General features: G+C 44.4%; 1 protein-coding gene and 1 non-coding gene across 2 annotated transcripts in view; both read right to left on the bottom strand.

Moving 5' to 3' along the window:
• Positions 1-839: 839 nt before the first annotated feature.
• TRNAD-GUC (transfer RNA aspartic acid (anticodon GUC)) lies at positions 840-912 on the bottom strand. Its single transcript has one exon. It is a non-coding gene; the product is annotated as a tRNA-Asp (tRNA).
• Positions 913-9,883: 8,971 nt separating this feature from the next.
• TMEM114 (transmembrane protein 114) overlaps positions 9,884-19,009 on the bottom strand; it is an 81,168-nt gene continuing 72,042 nt past the window's right edge. Inside the window, exon 3 of the mRNA XM_086375882.1 lies at positions 9,884-10,176. Within this exon, the coding sequence (XP_086232008.1) occupies positions 10,144-10,176 (33 nt within the window). The 3' untranslated portion in view covers positions 9,884-10,143. The remainder of the gene's footprint in view (positions 10,177-19,009) is intronic.

Here is a 19,009-nt window from a genome sequence, read left to right as displayed (position 1 = left end):
TAATTTTAAAATGCATGAACCTTCTTCTTGATAAAGCAGAAGGAGGGGGGGGGGGTGCTATGGTAGCTTCTAAATATTTTATCTCCCAAGGTGAGCTGTTTGCCTTGTGGCCATCACTCATGGAGCTAGCAAGGGGGGCTTGAAGTGTGTGAGCTTCTGAAGACCCTCCTTCATCAAGTTCATTGCCATCAACTGAGTAGGGGGAGGGTGTGGGCAGTTTATGTCACCTCTGGTCCTTGGAATCATGCTTTGGCTTGCCATCTTTCTGGGAAATGGCTGCTTGCAGGCATCCCCAGCAGACTTAAAGGTGCTTCGCTCATTAGGACCTAGCCAAAGATCGCTGATTTTGAGGGTCTACCCGGGCAAGGATGTCTGGAAGGCTAAGGGGAACCTGCAGGGCAGATGGGAGGCGGGGGTGCCACTTAGACAAGCACTTTGGAGAACAGGTAGGGGAAAAGAGCAGCCTCTTCAGCATCTTTGCTACCTGGAAGATGACCAGGGTGAGAAGCAAGGACAAAGATTCCTTCAAACTGGGGAGAGAAGAAATGCTTCTTGAAATAAGTAGCTGCTGTTTTGTTTTCTTATATCACTAACTTCTTAGTCAAGGCAACGGTCCTGTGCATATCCCTGAAGCTAAATGTTGTCCCACACCGATTCTGAGCAGGACTCCCAAAGCCATCTTTGTCTGTGGGACTCAAGTGAGAGCTCTTATAGGCCGATGGGATGGGAGAGGTTCAGGAAGAAAGAGAACCGGGTGTGGCTTTCTTGACATAAGAGAACCCTTTCTTTCTCTTTTTTTTTTTTTTTTTTTTTTTGCCATGTGGTTTATGAGATCTTAGTTCCCCAACCAGGGATTGAACCTGGGCCCTTAGCACTGACAGTGGGAAGTCCTAACCACTGGACCACCAGGGAAGCCCCAAGACAAGCCAGTTTTGACCTAAACCATTTTGTGATCTAAGCCTGGTCTCAATGCTTGCCCTTGAACAGGTCTCAGTAATTAATGATCTTAAGGGAACAAAAGGATTCAGGAACAAAGAAAAAGCAATTAAGAAACAACAGTTCCCAGATAAAACAGAGTCCTAGTTCCTCCTCAAGGGAAATACTTTACAATCCAATACAAATCTTTGGGTTCCATAAGAACTAAGGCCCCTACCCAGGTGGAGGTAACTTCAGGCTGAGACCCCAGGTTGATCAGAACCTCAGTGCTGATGATGTTGACCTTTTCTGATCTTTGTGACTTGAATCAACTAAAGCTTGGATTCTGTCAACCTTTGCCCTAATTCTAGGCTATACTTCCCTCTGCCCAAGCCCCTTCATGAATATGCAGGTACCCTTAGCTTCTGTGTGTGTGCTCAGTTGCTTCAGTCATGACCCCATGACCCCAGCCCTATTTGTGACCCCATGGACCTGGCAGGCACCTCTGTCCATGGGATTTTTATAGGCAAGAATACTGGAGTGAGTGGCCATTCCCTTATCCAAGGGATCTTCCTGACCCAGGGATCAAACCTGAGTCTCCTGCGTCTCTTGCATTGGCAAGAGATCCTTTACCACGGTGGCACCTTTAGCTTAAAAATTCCCCAATTTTGCCATTCAGGAAGATACTGCTTTGGGAAAGATCCCCAATGTTCTCCTTACTTGCCGCAAATGATCAATCTTTTCCTTTTCCCATCTTTGGCTGACTGTGTCTTTTGACTCGATATCCACAAAGAAGTGAACCCAGTTTTCAGGTAACACCCTGTTATGTGGATGTCAACCCATCACCTTGGATCTGGCTCCTCCCTGTCACTGGAAGAGAAGTGGTGACTGGACAATGGGCCATGGAGGAACGGAATCAGAACATCTGGGAAGACAAGCGCAGGAACCAACATTTACAATCAACTCCTGCAGTGGTTCTCATGCACACTAAAATTTTAGAACTTCTGAGCTACAGAGCTTCTGAAGAACACTAGAGCTTCTGAAGAACTGTGTCTGGATATTAGAATTTGTAAAAGGCAAGTTTTAAAAAGTACTGATGCTCCAGATCCCAGCCCTCAGAAATCCTGATTTAATCAATGCTCCATGTTGTTTGGATGTGAAGAGCTTTAAAAGCTGCCCCCAGCTGAGGTGCAACCAAGGTTGACCTCTATGGAAGCAGAGGAACTTTAGGCTCTTACATTCCCCTAAATTCATGTCTGCATTCAACTTGAACTTCTCTAAGTAATGGCACGCTCCCCACTTTACCTGGTTGTTCATCCCTTGACTGATCGTCTGATTGTGAGACCTTATACCTCCAACTGAGCTGAAACGTCACCTCAATTCCACTTGCTGGTCCTAACCGCCTTGAGATCAGTCATCTCAATGGACAAACTCTAGAGTTGATGAAACTCACATTTGCTGAAATTGATGAGGTTGCACTCACTTTTCCTTGTTACATTTCCTCCCTCAGGGCCCTCACCTCTTTTCCACCCTCTAATCCTACCTGGAAGCCAGGGTCCTAATCTCTCGCCCTCCATGAAAACACTCTCAAGGAAAGTGTCAGAGATGAGTCAACTGCACCTTGGCATGAAGGAGTTGTTGGAGGGGTGAGTGTTACATGTCAGTGACCTGGCGCCAGCTGGTTCTACTCATGTAGGATCTTGGATGTGACCCATTCACTCTCTGGGCTTCAGAGTTTCCGACCTTAAAACAAGGAAGGGTTCATCTAGATTCATCTTCGGCTCCTGCAATCCAATCTGGGAAAGGTGGGAATAATGGCTGATGTAGATGACCGATAGAAAGAGAATGATGGGGGTAGGTGTGGAGGAGAAGGAAGGAGACAAGAAGGGAAGGAGGAAAGGAAGGTAAGAGACAAGGAAGGAAGGGGAGGAGAGTCAAACGGAGATGAAGGATGGGAGGGAGGGAGAGAAGCAGAAAATGGGAGGAGGGAGGAAGGAAAGGAGAGAAGGAGGAAGAAGGAAAGAAGAAGGGAAGGAGGGAAGGGAGGGAGGCAGGGAGAGGAAGAGGGAAGGGAGAAAGGAAGGATGGACCCCTGGAGTCCTTTGAGAACTTTCTAAGGCATCAAGTAAAATATTTTGAAACTGTAGACAACACGACTCTTTATATAGTTGCTTATTACACGGTGCTGGTGTGCTGTTTGAATCACAAATTGCATGCTAATGGTCTAATTCATAAACCATTGACATTCTTTATGAGTCCTTAGCATTCAGAAATGAAGAATTTGTGTGCAAAATGTAATTTGCATTGCAAAATCCAATAATTTAGTTTCTCATATTCATTAATGCCTAAAACCACAACACATAACTTATCCCATTCCAACTCCCTCTTTAGGACGCTGGGAAAAGAAGTGGTTCAGCCAAGATCTCAAGTACTGCCTTCTAGGGCCAAGTAGGGAACGGCTCTGAGAATCATCACCAGGGGCAGCCATGCTTTCCTTAAGGAGTGGACCCTGGAGGAGTCGGCACACTAAGAAAATAGAGCTAGGAGAGCCTCTTCAGCACATGCTTGTTTCAACTTCGCAACTGAAGAAACCCCATCTGAGACTTGCCCAGCTCAGATAGTAAAGAATCTGCCTGCAATGCAGAAGACCCAGGTTCCACTCCTGGGTTGGGAAGATCCCCTGGAGAAGGGCATGGCAACCCACTCCAGTATTCTTACCTGGAGAATTCCATGGACAGAGGAGCCTGATGGGCTACAGTCCAGAGGATCGTGAGTGGGACACAATTTAGCAACTACAATAACAACCAAAAGGAACCACATGAGTGTCATTCAAAGCTGTATTCCCAGCACCCAACCTACACATCATACATGCTTGAGAAATAACCCCCATTCATTCAGCAGATGTGCTCTGAACACGGACAGTGTGACGGGCTACCTCCAAAGCAGTGAAGATGCAGTGAAGAACAACACAGATCAAGTTCCTACCTCTGTGGGGTTTCCATTAGAATGGAAGAAACAGGCAACAAACAAGTAAAGCTCACATAAATGAATGCAAGCAAAGAAGCTCGAATAGTGATAAGAGCTGATAAAACGGGCTTCCCGGATGGCCCAGTGTTAAAGAGTCAGCCTGCCAATGCAGGAGACTCGGGTTCTCCCACAGGAGATGCACGTTTGATCTCTGAGTCAGGAAGATCCCCTGGAGGAGGAAATGGCAACCTGTTCCAGTGTTCTTGGTGGGAAAATCCCATGGACAGAAGAACCTGGCAGGTTACAATCCATGGGGTCTCAAAGAGTCGGACATGACTGAGGGACTAAACAAGAGCTGATAAAATAAGGTGACGAGATGGAGAATGGTAGGGATGGGCTATTTAGATTAGGCGCTCAGGCTTATCCTCTCTGACAGTGGAGGGAACATTTAAGCTGAGATCTGGACCAACAAGAGGCAGCCACAGGAAGATGTGGAGGCAAAGCATCGGAAAGAGGGTGCAGCAAGTGCAAAGGTCCTGAGGCAGAAACATGTCTCTGTGTGTTCATAAAAGATGAGCAAAGGCCCAAATGGATGGAGTATTGTGACCGAGGGACAATGAGTAGGTGAGGCGGTCAGAGTAGCACTGGGAATTGATTATGTAGGGCCTCCCTGGTCAGGAGTTAGGAATTTATCCTAAGTGTGACAAGAAACTCTGGAATGTATTAAGTAGGTTAGTGGCACAATCTGGTCCTTAGCTCTAAAGACACCACTGGGATGCTTCATGGAAAATTGAATGGTTGAATGAATGGGGGTGCAAAATATCTCCTCTGTGAGCCTGGGAGGGTGATGCCCACCCTTGAGAAGGATGCAAACATTCAGAAACCCAGCATGACCCCGGCTATGATGGCATCTGGCCAGGAGAGCCACTGCACCCACCTGGCACCCAGCTCCTCAGTGTGAAGCCAGGAGTGACTCTCATTCCAAAATTCACTCAACATCCGCATCCTCCCATCTCTGCACACGCTATACAGCCTTGTTGTGAGACCAAGTCATTCATCAGCAAATCTAAAATATTTATTAGGCATATTTTGAAGGCCAAAGTGCTACATCACTGAGCTCTGCCCAGAAGGGGACAAACCTTCACGGTGCCAATGACCAGGATGAGGACGTGCTGGACAAAATTGCAGACAGTTAATCTGAACAAATGGAACTCTCTTCAAAGGGAACTGAAGGATTCACTTAGGTGCCAGAGACAAACCAGCCTATAATGACCACCATTAAAATTTAATGCAATTTGCTTATTTTGAGAAAATGAAATTCCTCATGTCCTTTATGGCCATCACTTATCCTGCAGGGGAAATGTGAGAGACGGTAGGACTCCTCTGAGGGCAAATCTTGAACCGAATTCTTCAAAGAGGGTCTCTCCAGAGGCATCCACATTGGTAGATGTTCATCCAACACTACTTTTCCTCGAGGAGAGGTGAAATAAAATGTTTAAGTCCTTGGTGGAGGTGTTGGAGGAAGAAGCACTGGTGGGCAAGGTACACAAGATGCTGATTGTTACTGACCTTGAGCAAAGGCTCTAGTCTTCTCTAAGTCTCAGGATCCTTATTTATCAAAATGAGGTGAGAGGAAAATCTGTTCTGTGGGGTTGTGGTGAGGACTGAACAGGATGGCACATGCAACAGGCTGAGTACTGTGCTTGGCACCTGGTCTCATTGGATCCACATAACCATCGTCATGGTTACGCTGGATCCATGTAACCATCATCATAGCCAATAGTGGTTGGGGCTCCATTATTACGGATATACTACCTAGAGAGCAGCTATGAGGCTTTGGGCAAATCTCCTAATCTTCCCATAAAATGGGGTTACAATTGACTCTTCCCCACGGAGTTCTTGGGAAGATTAGACAAGGCAACATATGCCAATACTTAAGACCGAATACAACTCCAGCTGTTCCCATCATTATCACCATCTTCATCATCTTCAGAGACTGACTTCATCCTCATTCAGGAGTCATCTTGGAACTGAGGCTGGTGCTCAGATGTTATCAGAGTGGAACCAAGCAGTCGGAAGACTTAGCATCCAGGTGTCTGCTTTCCCTAATCCCTATGCTTCTCCATACCTCAGTGTCCCCAGTCGATATGTCAGTAATCATATTGGACCCACAATTTTCATTAGCACTGTTTTCAAACGAAATGCAAGCATGGATACTAAGGACCTTTGTTGTTGTTTAGTTGCTAAGTTGTGTCCAACCCTTTGCGACCCCCTGGACTGTAGCCCACCAGGCTCCTCTGTTCATGGGATTCTCCAGGCAAGAATACTGGAGTGTATTACCATTTCCTTCTCCAGGAGATATTCCTGACCCAGGGATCAAAGCCGTGTCTTCTGCATTGGCAGGCGGATTCTTTACCACTGAGCCATCAGGAAAGCCCACCTAAGGCACTAGAAAGGTTTAAAAAAAAAAAAAGCTGTCTATAAATATAAGGTGTGGATGGTTATTATTTATTAAGTAAAGAGGAAGATTTTTTTTTTTTGCTATTATTTTGATTCTTCCAGCCCTGAGATAGCAGATAAATCAGAGCAACATCAAGTCAGAGTGAAACACGGGTTTCCAAAATCCAGGGAACCAAGTTTCATGGGGACTTTTTTTTTTCTTTTGGCAATCTTTGCTGAAAGACATTTGAAGTGAAGTTAATAATTGAAATGTAATGAATAATTGTAGTTTGGGGTCCATAGCACAATCATAATTGCCAGTTTATTACTTTTTTAATATATTTGCCGAGTATTAATAATATTGAAATAATGCGAGAAGATCATGGGGAAAAAATGAAATATATCATTTGTCAAGGAAAAAGGATTTCCAAACTGTAGGCACTGCTCTTATGAGTTCTGTGATGAATGCGGCAGGGCACCGAATCCTTCATCATGGAGACATCACCTGCAAATTTGGCTTCCTGCAGAATTCTCATCAAGTCAAATCAAGGTGAAGATCCAGAAGGTTCCTTGCATAGACAGCCCTGCCATCTTTTATGTGCTTCTTGTGGTGGGGAGGGTGTTGTTTATGGTGCCATAGAAAGTCCCTGAGAGAGGAAGAGCCCTGGCTCTTTGCTCTTGGACAAGTCCCTCCCCCAAAACAGGTCTTCCTGGAAAAGTGGATAAACAGCATGTAAAGTGGAAAGCAAAAACAGAAAAATAGGATAAAGGGGTTAGGAACTTCTCTGCTGATCCAGTGATTAAGAATCTACTTGCCCACACAGGGGACATGGGTTTGGTCCTTGGTCCAGGAAGATCCTGCAGGCCTCGAGACAACTAAGCCCATGCGCCACAACTACTGAACCTGCACCCTGGAGCCCATGCTCTGCAACCCGGAGAGAAGCCCCCACAAGGAGAAGCCCACGCACCGCAACTAGAGAGTAACCCACACGCAGCAGTGAAGACCAAGCATAGTAAAAATAAGTAAAGACCAAATTTTAAAATGACACAGCTTGGAATAAGATCCTGGATCCCAACTCTGTTGTCTCTAAGAAGCCATGTTATTATTTTTCACACACACACCCCCCCCACCCCCACCCCCCATCCCTGCCCAGGAACTGCCTGTTTTGAAAGTTCTTCATATACTAATTTGAACTTGACTCAATTCACAAATTTTACTTTGCCCGCTTGAGGTGAGGAGCTGACTCATTGGAAAAGACTCTGATGCTGGAAAGATTGGGAGCGGGAGGAGAAGCGGGCCACAGAAAATGAGATGGTTGGGTGGCATCATTGACTCAATGGACATGAGTTTGAGCAAACTCCAGGAGATGGTGAAGGACAGGGAAGCCTGGCATGCTGCAGTACATGAAGTAACAAAGAGTTGGACATGACTTAGCAACTGAACGGTGACAATTCACCAAGGCTTGTCTTCTGCTGGAGGAGCAGTAGAGGGAATATACATCCTCATCCGTCAAGTGAGCAGGTTGATTTGGGCAGAGGCATCTCAGCACTGGAGAACCATGGCTAACGATGGGGAGGTCACAGCTAATTTATTACTACAATCAGCTGAAGTGATGATGTCTGCAAGTGAGGCTCTAAAACAAATGAGAGTAGATTTGAAGATCTCTCTGACAAAGCTATTCCTGCTTCTTTATGTACAGACACTTTACCTTTTATCTGCTACATGTCTAAGGCACTTTTGATATGCCCAGCACCCAGGGAGGAGGTGGGCTTACAGCTGAGGTTCCTAGGACCACCACCATTCCTGGTCTGTCTTCCATCCTCTGCTGCTGCTGCTGCTGCTGCTGCTAAGTCACGTCAGTCATGTCCAAATCTGTGCGACCCCACAGATGGCAGCCTACCAGGTTCCCCCGTCCCTGAGATTCTCCAGGCAAGAACACTGGAGTGGGTTGCCATTTCCTTCTCCAACGCATCAAAGTGAAAAGTGAAAGTGAAGTCGCTCAGTCATGTCTGACTCTTAGTGACCCCATGGACTGCAGCCCACCAGGCTCCTCCGTCCATGGGATTTTCCAGGTAAGAGTACAGGAGTGGGGTGCCATTGCCTAAAGGGTTGCCATCCTCAGCCTATAGTAAAAGGCAGTACACCAGGTCTGGAGGGTGGGATCACAGCCCCAGTAATCCTAAAGGATAGAGCCTTGAGCCAAAGAGGATTATTCTCCAGTCTTAAGATTTCATGGAATTTGTCTCATAGTTTGGACTCCCTTGAAATCTGGTTTTGCTTTTTTTCTTATTTTCCATTTCTCTCTTTGAGAATAGAAATGTCTGTCCCACACTTGTCCCAGTATTTCTTATGATGAGCTCTGCACATAAGTTAAATAAGCAGGGTGACAATATACAGCCTTCATGTACTCCTTTCCTAATTTTGAACCAGTCTGTTGTTCCATGTTCAGTTCTAACTGTTGCTTCTTTACTTGCATACAGATTTCTCAAGAGGGAGGTAAGGTGGTCTGGTAGTCCCATCTCTTGAAGAATTTCCCAGTTTGTTGGGATCCACACCGTCAAAGGCTTTGGAGTTGTCAATAAAGCAGAAATAGATGTTTTTCTGGAACTCTCTTGCCTTTTCTATGATCCAACAGAAAATTTATTTGATCTCTGGTTCCTCTGCCTTTTCTAAATTCAGCTTGAACATCTGGAAGTTCTCAGTTCATGTACTGTTGAAGCCTGGCTTGGAGAATTTTGAGCATTACTTTGCTAGCGTGTGAGATGAGTGCAATTGTGCAGTAGTCTGACATTCTTTGGCATTACCAAGTTCTAGCACCATGGATTAGTTTTGCCCCTTCTCGTAATTTATGTAAATAAAATGATACAAGTTTGTCATGCTGTCATGTCTCAATAATTTGTTCTTTTTTATTGCTGTAGAGTATTCCACGGTATGATTATACTAAAAATAATTTAACCATTCTCCTGTTAATGGCCACTTGAGATATTTCTAAGGTTCTTGTTGTTGCTGTTGTTATTAGTATATCCTAAAGGAGAAGGAAATGGCAACCCACTCCAGTGTTCTTGCCTGGAGAATCCCAGGGACGAGGGAGCCTGGTGGGCTGCCATCTATGGGGTCGCACAGAGTTGGACATGACTGAAGCTACTTAGCAGTAGCAGCAGCAAAGAAGATGTGGTACACATGTACAATGGAATATTACTCACCCGCCATTGTGTTTTAGAAGCTCATTTGTTGGATATCACATGGTTCATGCTAGAGAGCAATTTGTCTCAGGATAACTCAGACCTGGTGTCTCTCCCATCTCTGATTGAGGTGATGCTTAGATGAGATTTAGGATTTTAGACTTGAAAGCTGATGTTGGGATGAGTTAAGATGTGGGAGTTGTCGGGATGTAATGAATATGTTTTGCAGGTGAGAAAGACATGAATCAGGAGGATCAGGAGTGGAATGCCATAGACTATATGTTCATAGTCCCCCCCACCACCACCACCAACAAATGATACCAAAAGCTCAGCTTCTCTGTACACCAGTGTGGAATTGAATCTCAGAGACAGCCTTGGGTGAAGTAGAAAAGAGGCGCTTTATTACTTTGCCAGGCAAAAGGGGACGCGGTGGGCTCATGCCCTCAAAATTGTGTCTCCCAACTTGGAGAAGATAGTGAGAAGTTTTAAAGTAATGATTCAAAGAGCGCATGATCATGTCGTGGACATTCTTCTGATGAGTTGGTGGTGAGGTAAGTAGGAGTCAGCATCATCAACCTTCAGGTCCAATTGTTGGTCCGGGGTCTACATGCTTGCGGGCAGTCATACCATCATTAATCTTTAACTTCTCCCACCTGGAGGGCATTTCAGTATCTGCAAAACAGCTCAAAGATACTGTTATGGGTATCAGTCGATGGGGAAACAGGACCCTGCCCTGAGGTTGCTCTTGACCATTTCTCCCTGGTCTCACATCCCCTCCCTAATTAACAACTGCTTGAATCTGCCCAGTAGAACTCAAGGAAGGCCATGGAGGCTGAATGAAGGCTGCTTAGCAAATGAAGCAACGGACAAAGAATTAATCTCAAAAATATACAAGCAACTCCTGCAGCTCAATTCCAGAAAAATAAAAGACCCAATCAAAAAGTGGGCCAAAGAACTAAACAGACATTTCTCCAAAGAAGACATACAGATGGCTAACAAACACATGAAAAGATGCTCAACATCACTCATTATCAGAGAAATGCAAATCAAAACCACAGTGAAGTACCATCTCATGCTGGTCAGAATGGCTGCTATCAAAAAGTCTACAAGCAATAAATATTGGAGAGGGTGTAGAAAAAAGGGAACCCTCTTACACTGTTGGTGGGAATGCAAACTAGTACTGCCACTATGGAGAATAGTGTGGAGATTCCTTAAAAAATGGAAATGGAACTGCCATATGACCCAGCAATCCCACTTCTGGGCATACACACGGAGGAAACCAGAATCGAAAGAGACACGTGTACCCCAATGTTCATCGCAGCACTGTTTATAATAGCCAGGACATGGAAGCAACCTAGATATCCATCAGCAAACGAATGGATAAGAAAATGTGGTACATATACACAATGGAATATTGCTCAGTCATTAAAAAGAATACATTTGAATCAGTTCTAATGAGGTGGATGAAACTGGAGCCTATTATACAGAGTGAAGTAAGCCAGAAAGAAAAACACCAATACAGTATACTAACACATATATATGGAATTTAGAAAGAAGCTAATGATAATCCTGTATGCGAGACAGCAAAAAAGACACAGATGTATAGAACAGTCTTTTGGACTCTGTGGGAGACAGCGAGGGTGGGATGGTTTGGGAGAATGGCATTGAAACATGTAAAATATCATATGTAAAACAAATCACCAGTCCAGGTTTGATGTATGACACAGGGTGCTCGGGGCTGGTGCTCTGGGATGACCCAGAGGGATGGGATGGGGAAGGAGGTGAGAGGGGTGTTCAGGATGGGGAACACATGTACACTTATGGCGGATTCAAGTCAATGTATGGCAAAACCAATACAATATTGTAAAGTAAAATATATTAATTAATTTAAAAAATAATAAATTTTTTTAAAAAATAGGGGACACAGAAAGGCTTTGTGCCCAGGAGACTCGCTGAGTCCTGATGGGTACCACAAATTCATATGATGAAATTCTAACTCTCAGGGTGATGGTGTGTGGAGGTGGGGCCTTTGGAAGGTGATTAGGTCACGGGGGTGTGGCCTTCATGAATGCAATTAGTACTTTGATTAAAAAAAAAAAAAAAAAGACCCCAGAGAGCTCCTTGTCCCCTTCTGCCTTGGGAGGACTCAGAGAAGACAACTGTCCATGAACCAGGAAGCAGACCCCCATCAGACCCCAAATTTGCTGGCACCTTGACCTCGGACTTTCAGCCTCTAGAACTGTGAGAAATAAATGTCTGTTGTTCATACCCACCGGGTACGCCTCAGATGGTAAAGAATCTGCCTGCAATTCGGGAGACTGGGGTTCGATCCCTGGGTTGGGAATTTCCCCTGGAGAAGGGAATGGCAACCCAGCCCAGTTTTCTTGCTTGGAGAATCCCCATGGACAGAGTACCTGGTGGGCTACAGTCCATGGGATCACAAAGAGTTGGACACAACTGAGTGACTAACACTTTCACTTTTTCATATATATATATATATATATATATATATATATCTCCCTGCAGTACAGGAGACCTGGATTGGGAAGATCCTCTGGAAAACAGAATGGCAATCCACTCCAGTATTCTTGCCTGGAGAATTCCATGAACAGAGGAAACTGGCAGATTACAGTCCTTGCACAAAGAGTTGGACACAACTGAGCAACTAACACACAGTATGTTTTACACAAACATGGTAATATAGGTGCTCAAATATAATCTGTTTTTTTTCCACCAGTTCTTTTCTATCCCAGGAACTTCTTTTCATGACAGCAAAGCCCTGCAGAAGTTTTCCATTGTATTGGTTTACTATTAATAATTCACCATTGACATCCCCACGGCTATCAAAAAGTAGCAGTAAAAAGAATATGAAAGCTTTTTTGTGTACTTACAGGGAACAATCTTTACGATCAGTTGTTAAGTGTAAAAAGCAAGGTTAGAACAATGTTTACTTTGCTCCAATTTGTGTGAAAATAAAAGAAAGGAAAAGTAAGGTGGAGTAGGAAGAATATATAAACACACCTGCTCTGGAGAACCTAAAGGGACGGTGCTGGGTGGTTTCTGGGAGAAGCCCCAGTGGGCAGGGACCTGAGGCTGGAGAGAGACCACTCACTACAGACACGAGTCTATCTTCAGAAATTTGGGGCCGTATGATTGTATTAACCCAGACAAGACACGTGTGTGTTGTGTTTTTCGTGTTTTATACACTTTACTGTGTATGAGTTAAGGTTTGGGGTCTGTTAGGATATAATGATCGGAGAGGGCAATGGCACCCCACTCCAGTACTCTTGCCTGGAGAATCCCAGGGACAGAGGAGCCTGGTGGGCTGCTGTTTATGGGGTCACACAGAGTCGGACACGACTGAAGTGACTTAGCAGCAGCAAGATATAATGAATGTATTCCAAGTATGAGAAAGACATGAATCTGGGGGACCAGGAACGAATGCTATAGATTAGATGTTTGTCTATAGCCCTTTAGGTTCTCCAGAGTATATATGTTTATGTATTCTTCCTACTCCACCTTACTTTTTCTTTCTTTTTATTTTTACACAAATGGGAGCAAAGTAAACACTGCTTTAACCTTGTTTTTTACACATAACCACTGATCTTAAAGATTGTTCCCTGTCAGACAAAATCCACCCAGTGCTTACTGACCACTCAGTGTATAAAAACATATCATTTTAGACAGGGTGCTCAGGGCTGGTGCACTGGGATGACCCTGAGGGATGGGATGTGGAGGGAGGTGGGAGGGAGGGTGAGGATGGGAACACATGCACATCCATGGCTGATTCATGTCAATGTATGGCAAAAACCACCACAATATTGTAAAGTAAACAGCCTCCAATTAAAATAAATTTTTTATAAAACATATCATTTTAGACGACACAAATGAACTTATCTATTAATATGAAATAGACTCAGGGGCATAGAGAAGACTTGTGGTTGCCGGGGTGGGGGGGTGTGGGGAGGGGTGGATTGGGTGTTTGGGATTAGCAGATACAAACTATTATATATATAATGGATAAACAACAAGGGCCAATTGTATAGCCCAGGGAACTACATTTGTGCTGAGTCACTCAGTCGTGTCCAGCTCTTTGTGACCCCACTAGACTGTAGCCCACCAGGCTCCCCTGTCCATGGGATTCCCCAGGAAAGCGTACTGGAGAGGGTTGCCATTTCCTTCTCCAGGGGGGAACTACATTCAATATCCTCTAATAAGCCATAATGGAAAAGAAAAATAAACTTTTTTTTTCTATTTCTACCTATTCTCCTTTTTTTTAAATTCTCATCAACTTCTACCATCTTCAAAAGATGATTCTGGTGTTGTTGACTATAATTATTCAAAATAAGTATGTAAAAGCAGCAATGTATATCATTTTAATATAATAGAGAAATTTGTGCTATATTTAAATTATACCATATCTATTTGAGACTTAAAAATATATCCCCAGTCACTGTATCCCCAGTCCCCAACCAAGTGCCTAGAATATAATGAAGGGCTCAATAAATCTTTATTGACTAATTTAATCCCTGGATAAATTAATACATGGATTACTAAAATACCATATTTGTGAGTTGCTATTTTTTCCACAGTTACTTCCATTCTCTTTAAACTTGGAGGTTTTGTCACCATCTGGCTGTCATCTGTGTGAACAATATAGGGGGGATGAACAAATGTTTGAGATCCCTGAGCCATTTTTGCTTAGGCAGTCTAGGGTTCCAGGACAGTATCTGGAAGACACGAGAATCAGGAGTCTTTTCTCTTGTGGGATGCTTGGGGAGGAGGGGAGGGGAGGTGGGGGCGTGGCTGGGGAAGAGGATGAGGTGAGGCTGGGGGTGCTGTACAGTAGGACCTTGCTGGGTATCTATTTTATATATATGTAGTGTGGATATGTTAATCCCAAACTCCTAATTTATCCTTCTCCCCTTTCCCCTTTGGTAACCACATTTCATTTCTGTTTTGCGTGTAAAGTTCATTTGCATCATTTGATTTAGATTCCACATATAAGTGATAACATATTTGTCTTTCTTTGGCTGGCTTACTTCATTTTGTGTGATAATCTCTAGGTCCGTTCATGTCCCTGAAAATGGCATTGTTTCATTCTTTTTGGTGGCTGAGTCATATTCCATTGTATAAAATTCACCCACTTCTTACTGACCACTTGGGATGTCTCATCATTGCACTGGGTACCAGGAACCAGTGACACGCAGATGGGACACAGCTCCTGCCCCCTTGGTGCTGACAGTCTGGCAAGAGAGATGAGCGTGAACCAAAGGATCAGCAAACTGAATGGAAAAGCACTCCAGCGTCAAGTTCTACAGGAGCGAGGTGTACGAGGCTGCAGGAGCTGATAATGGGGGATTTGATCTCACAGGAGGAGTCGGGGAAGGCTTCCCTGGGAGTGATGTTTGAACCAAGAGCTGAACATTAATTAAGAATTATTCAGGTGGAAAAGGGAAGCAGCCAGTGGCCTGAGGCAACTCGACAAAGAACCGAAAGAAGTCCCAAGTTGCTGGAGAGAGGCTGTCTAGGGGAGTGCAGTGGGGAGGTGAGGCCACGAGATAAGTATGGACCAGGCCTCTGCAGAGTCTAATGACAGTAATGACCACAGTTATGATGGCAGCGATCATATATTAGTCACTTGCTGTATGCCAAACACTGTGCCAGCCACGTCACTCATCTAAACTCCTAATAACATAGAAGCAGTGTTACTATTATCTCCTGTCTACCAGTGAGAATCCAGGCTAAAGAGAGGTATTGTGCTCCAGTGTTCATCGCTGCACTCTTTACAATAACCAAGACATGGAATAAAGAACATAAAGTGTCCACCGACAGATGAATGGATAAAGATGGGATACAAACTTATAATGGAATATTACTCAGCCACATAAAAGAATGAGATGTGCAGCAACACAGACGGACTTAGAGATTATCAGACGGAGTGAAGTAAGTCAAACAGAGAAAGACAAATACCGTGTGATATCACTTATATGTACACACAGACACACACACGTGGAATCTACAAGATGACACAGATAAACCCAGCTATGAAACAGAAACACACTCACAGGCTTAGAGAACGAACTTACGGTTGCGGAGGGGAAGGATGGGAGGAAGGGCTGGTTAGGGAGGTCGGGATGGACACACACACACAGCTTTATTTCAAATGGATAATCAATAAGGTCCTACTGTGTAGCACAGGAAACTCTGCTCAATGCTATATGGCAGCCTAGATGAGAGGTGAGTCTGGGGGGAGAATGGATACATGTAATAATAGATTAATGGCTGAGTCCTTTTGCTGTCCACCTGAAACTATCAAAACATTGTTCATTGGCTGTAGTCCAGTACAAAATGAAAAGTTTAAAACAATAAAAAAAAAATTTTAAAGCAAAATTTACACTCCGTGGGGGAAAAAAAAGTGCTGGGGTGTACCAAGAACTTGAACCGGTTATGTCTAATGCAAAAGTCCTTGCAGTCTTGGACTCAGAAGGCCATATAATTTGTCACCCAAATAGGAACAGCGATCATTATCAATAATGCCAAGAACACAAACATAAACCAAGACCGTCCCAGGCCATACTAGAAAATATCTCAAGATAAAGAAAATGAAAGGACTTTGCAAACAATCCCGTCTTGTAAGAGACAAGAGACTTTATTAAGCTGAGCATGGGGTTCAGGGAGGGAAAACTTAGTGTCACCAGAAGATGGTTTCTTGAACCAATTCTTCCCTCTGCTACAACAGGAGACCCTGTACTACTCTGGTCCCACCTCTGAAATATCCTTGACATTTCAAAAAAAAAAAAATTCTGTGTCAGTTTTATTAATGTTTTAAAATATAAATTAAAAATGTGACAAATGAATGAGAAACAGCAGTCTGTTTTAATGAAAATTTCATACTCTCCATCAATAAATCATAGATCAGAGAGAACCCAACATGGGCCACAATATTTCTTGCCTGTCAGGGTAGGGGTTACTGGAGTTTACTAATGTTAACCTGACAGGATTCCACTTGGGGACTGGGAATCACTTGTCCCGGGAGGATGGGAAGCCGGCCCCCTCCCACCCCCGCACCTCGGAGCCCCTGGTCCAGACTCTGTTCCAATTTGAGGACCAGTTCCCCAAGTTTTCATCCAGAACCTCTACTAATATTTTGTCTTCTTTTTTTTGAAGTCTTATAAAAACATGCTTTGGGCTTCCCTGGTGGCTCAGCAATAAAGAATCCACCTGTAAGGCAGGAGACACAGGAGACAGGGGTTCGATCCCTGGGTCAGGAAGATCCTCTGGAGGAGGGCATGACGACCCACTCCTGTATTCTTGCCTGGAGAATCCCATGAACAAAGGAGCCTTGCAGGCTACAGTCCATACAGTCGCAGAGTTGGACACGACTGAAGCAACTTAACACGCACTTGGAGGGTCTTTAGTTGTGGCGTTTGGTATCTCTAGCTCTGATGTGTGGGATCTAATTCCCTGACCCTAGGAATAGAACTTGGAGCCCCTGCACTGAGAGCGCAGAGTCCTAGCCACTGCACCACCAGGGACGTCCCCATCCAAGCTAGCTTTTAATCCGAAAGTTGGCTCCTGCCTTCAACCCCATCTTGGAAAACCTTCATATTTGATCTGGGGTTTACAAAGAATTGAGTCAAGGACTTCCCCGGTGGTCCAGTGCTTAAGAATCCACCTACCAATGCAGGGGACACAGGTTCAATTCCTGGTTTTAGAAGTGACCACTGGCCATTAAGCCTGTACACCACAATCACAGAGCCGGCCCTCTAGAGTTCATGAGCTGCAACAAGAGAAGCCACCACAATGCAACGAACAGTGGCCTCCACTCAGCGCAACTAGAATAAGGCTGCTGGCAGCAACCAAGACTCAGAGCAGCCAAAAAGAAATAAAATAATAAATAAATTTTTTAAAAATTCAATTAAAAAAAAGCAACAAATGGAGTCAATTCACTGTGTCTGGAATTAGTTGTTGGAAAACTTTAAGTATACAAGAATGATTTGGGGAAAGCGGGGCAGCTGAAAATGCAGATTCCTGGGCCAAGGTCTTATAAATGCCGATTCCCTGGGTTGGGGGAGTGGGGACCAGGAGTGTGCCTTAGACACAAGCATTCCACCGGGTCTAATGAAAGTCATTTGAAGACCATGCTTTCAGAAGCACTAAGCTGAACAAACCTTGGCCGGGGCATGAAGTCTGAAACCTGGGTGGGCAGGGGGTGGGTGCTTGGGAAAACTGGGATATTTCCCAGCAGAACCATCTCAGTCTCAGCTCTCCAGTCTTCCTCGACTCTTTCCTCCTTCTACACCCGAGTTCAGCAAACCTCGTCTTCCGAGGCCAGATTGAAATGCCAGAATGTATGGAGATTAATCACAGAATAATACAAACTGCCGCTTATCATCTCCCATATATTTGACATAATTACCCTACAAGCAACATGAAAATGTTATACTGTAATAACTCCCAGGCAGAAGAAAAAGCAGTGTTGCTGATAACATGAAAATAGAGTAGACAGAATAGAGCCCTTCGAAAACTTTTAATTAATTTTCTCCCCTTTCAGCATAATTGATGTCAGTTCAGGCTTCAGAGTTTTCAAAGAGCTTGGCCTTGGAGCAAAGGAATTTAGGGCTGGTGGAGGCCAGCTACAGAGCAAAGTTGGGTCCTCCTGCATTTCTGCATCTTTTTAAATTATTCTATTGAAGGATAGTTGATTTGTGATGTTGTGTGATGTTGTGTTAATTTCTGATATATATCAAAGGGACTCAGCTATGTGTAAATACACATTCTTTTTCATATTATTGTCCATTCTGGTTTATCACAGGGTGTTGAATATAGTTCCCTGTGCTATATAGTAGGACCTTGTTGTTCATCCATCCTGTATATAATAGCTTGCATCTTCTAACTCCAAACTCCTAATTGACCCCTCCCCACCCTCCTCCAACCTGGCGATCACAACCTGTTCTCTATGCCTGTGACCTAACTGACCCCTCCCCACCCTCCTCCAACCTGGCGATCACAACCTGTTCTCTATGCCTGTGAGTCCGTTTCTGTTTGAACGTTCGTTTGTGTTGTACGGTAGATTCCCCATATAAGAGACGTCACGTGGTGTATGTCTTCGTCTAACGTACTTCACTTCATATGATCATCTCTAGATCCATCCATGCTGCTGCAAATGGCGTTATTTCATTTTTCACGACTGAGAAATATCCCACTAAGGGCTTCCCTGTTGGCTCAGCGGTAAAGACTCCGCCTGCCAAAGCAGGAGACATGGGTTTGATCCCTGGGTTGGGAAGATCCCCTGGAGAAGGAAACGTCAACCCACTCTAGTACTCTTGGCTGGAGAATTCCATGGACAGAGAAGCCTGGCAGGCTACAGTTCATGGGGTTGCAAAGAGTCTGACATGACTTAGCGACTAAACGGCAACAACAATATATGCTGGTAAAGAACCCACCTGCGATGCGGGAGACCTGGCTTCGATTCCTGGGTTGAGAAATCCCCTGGAGAAGG

This window comes from Bos grunniens, chromosome 25 (assembly GCF_055505025.1).
Source record: "Bos grunniens cultivar Pamir isolate PY7600 chromosome 25, Bosgru_T2T1.0, whole genome shotgun sequence".
Lineage (NCBI taxonomy): Eukaryota > Metazoa > Chordata > Mammalia > Artiodactyla > Bovidae > Bos > Bos grunniens.
This window is presented reverse-complemented; position numbering and strand designations above follow the sequence as displayed.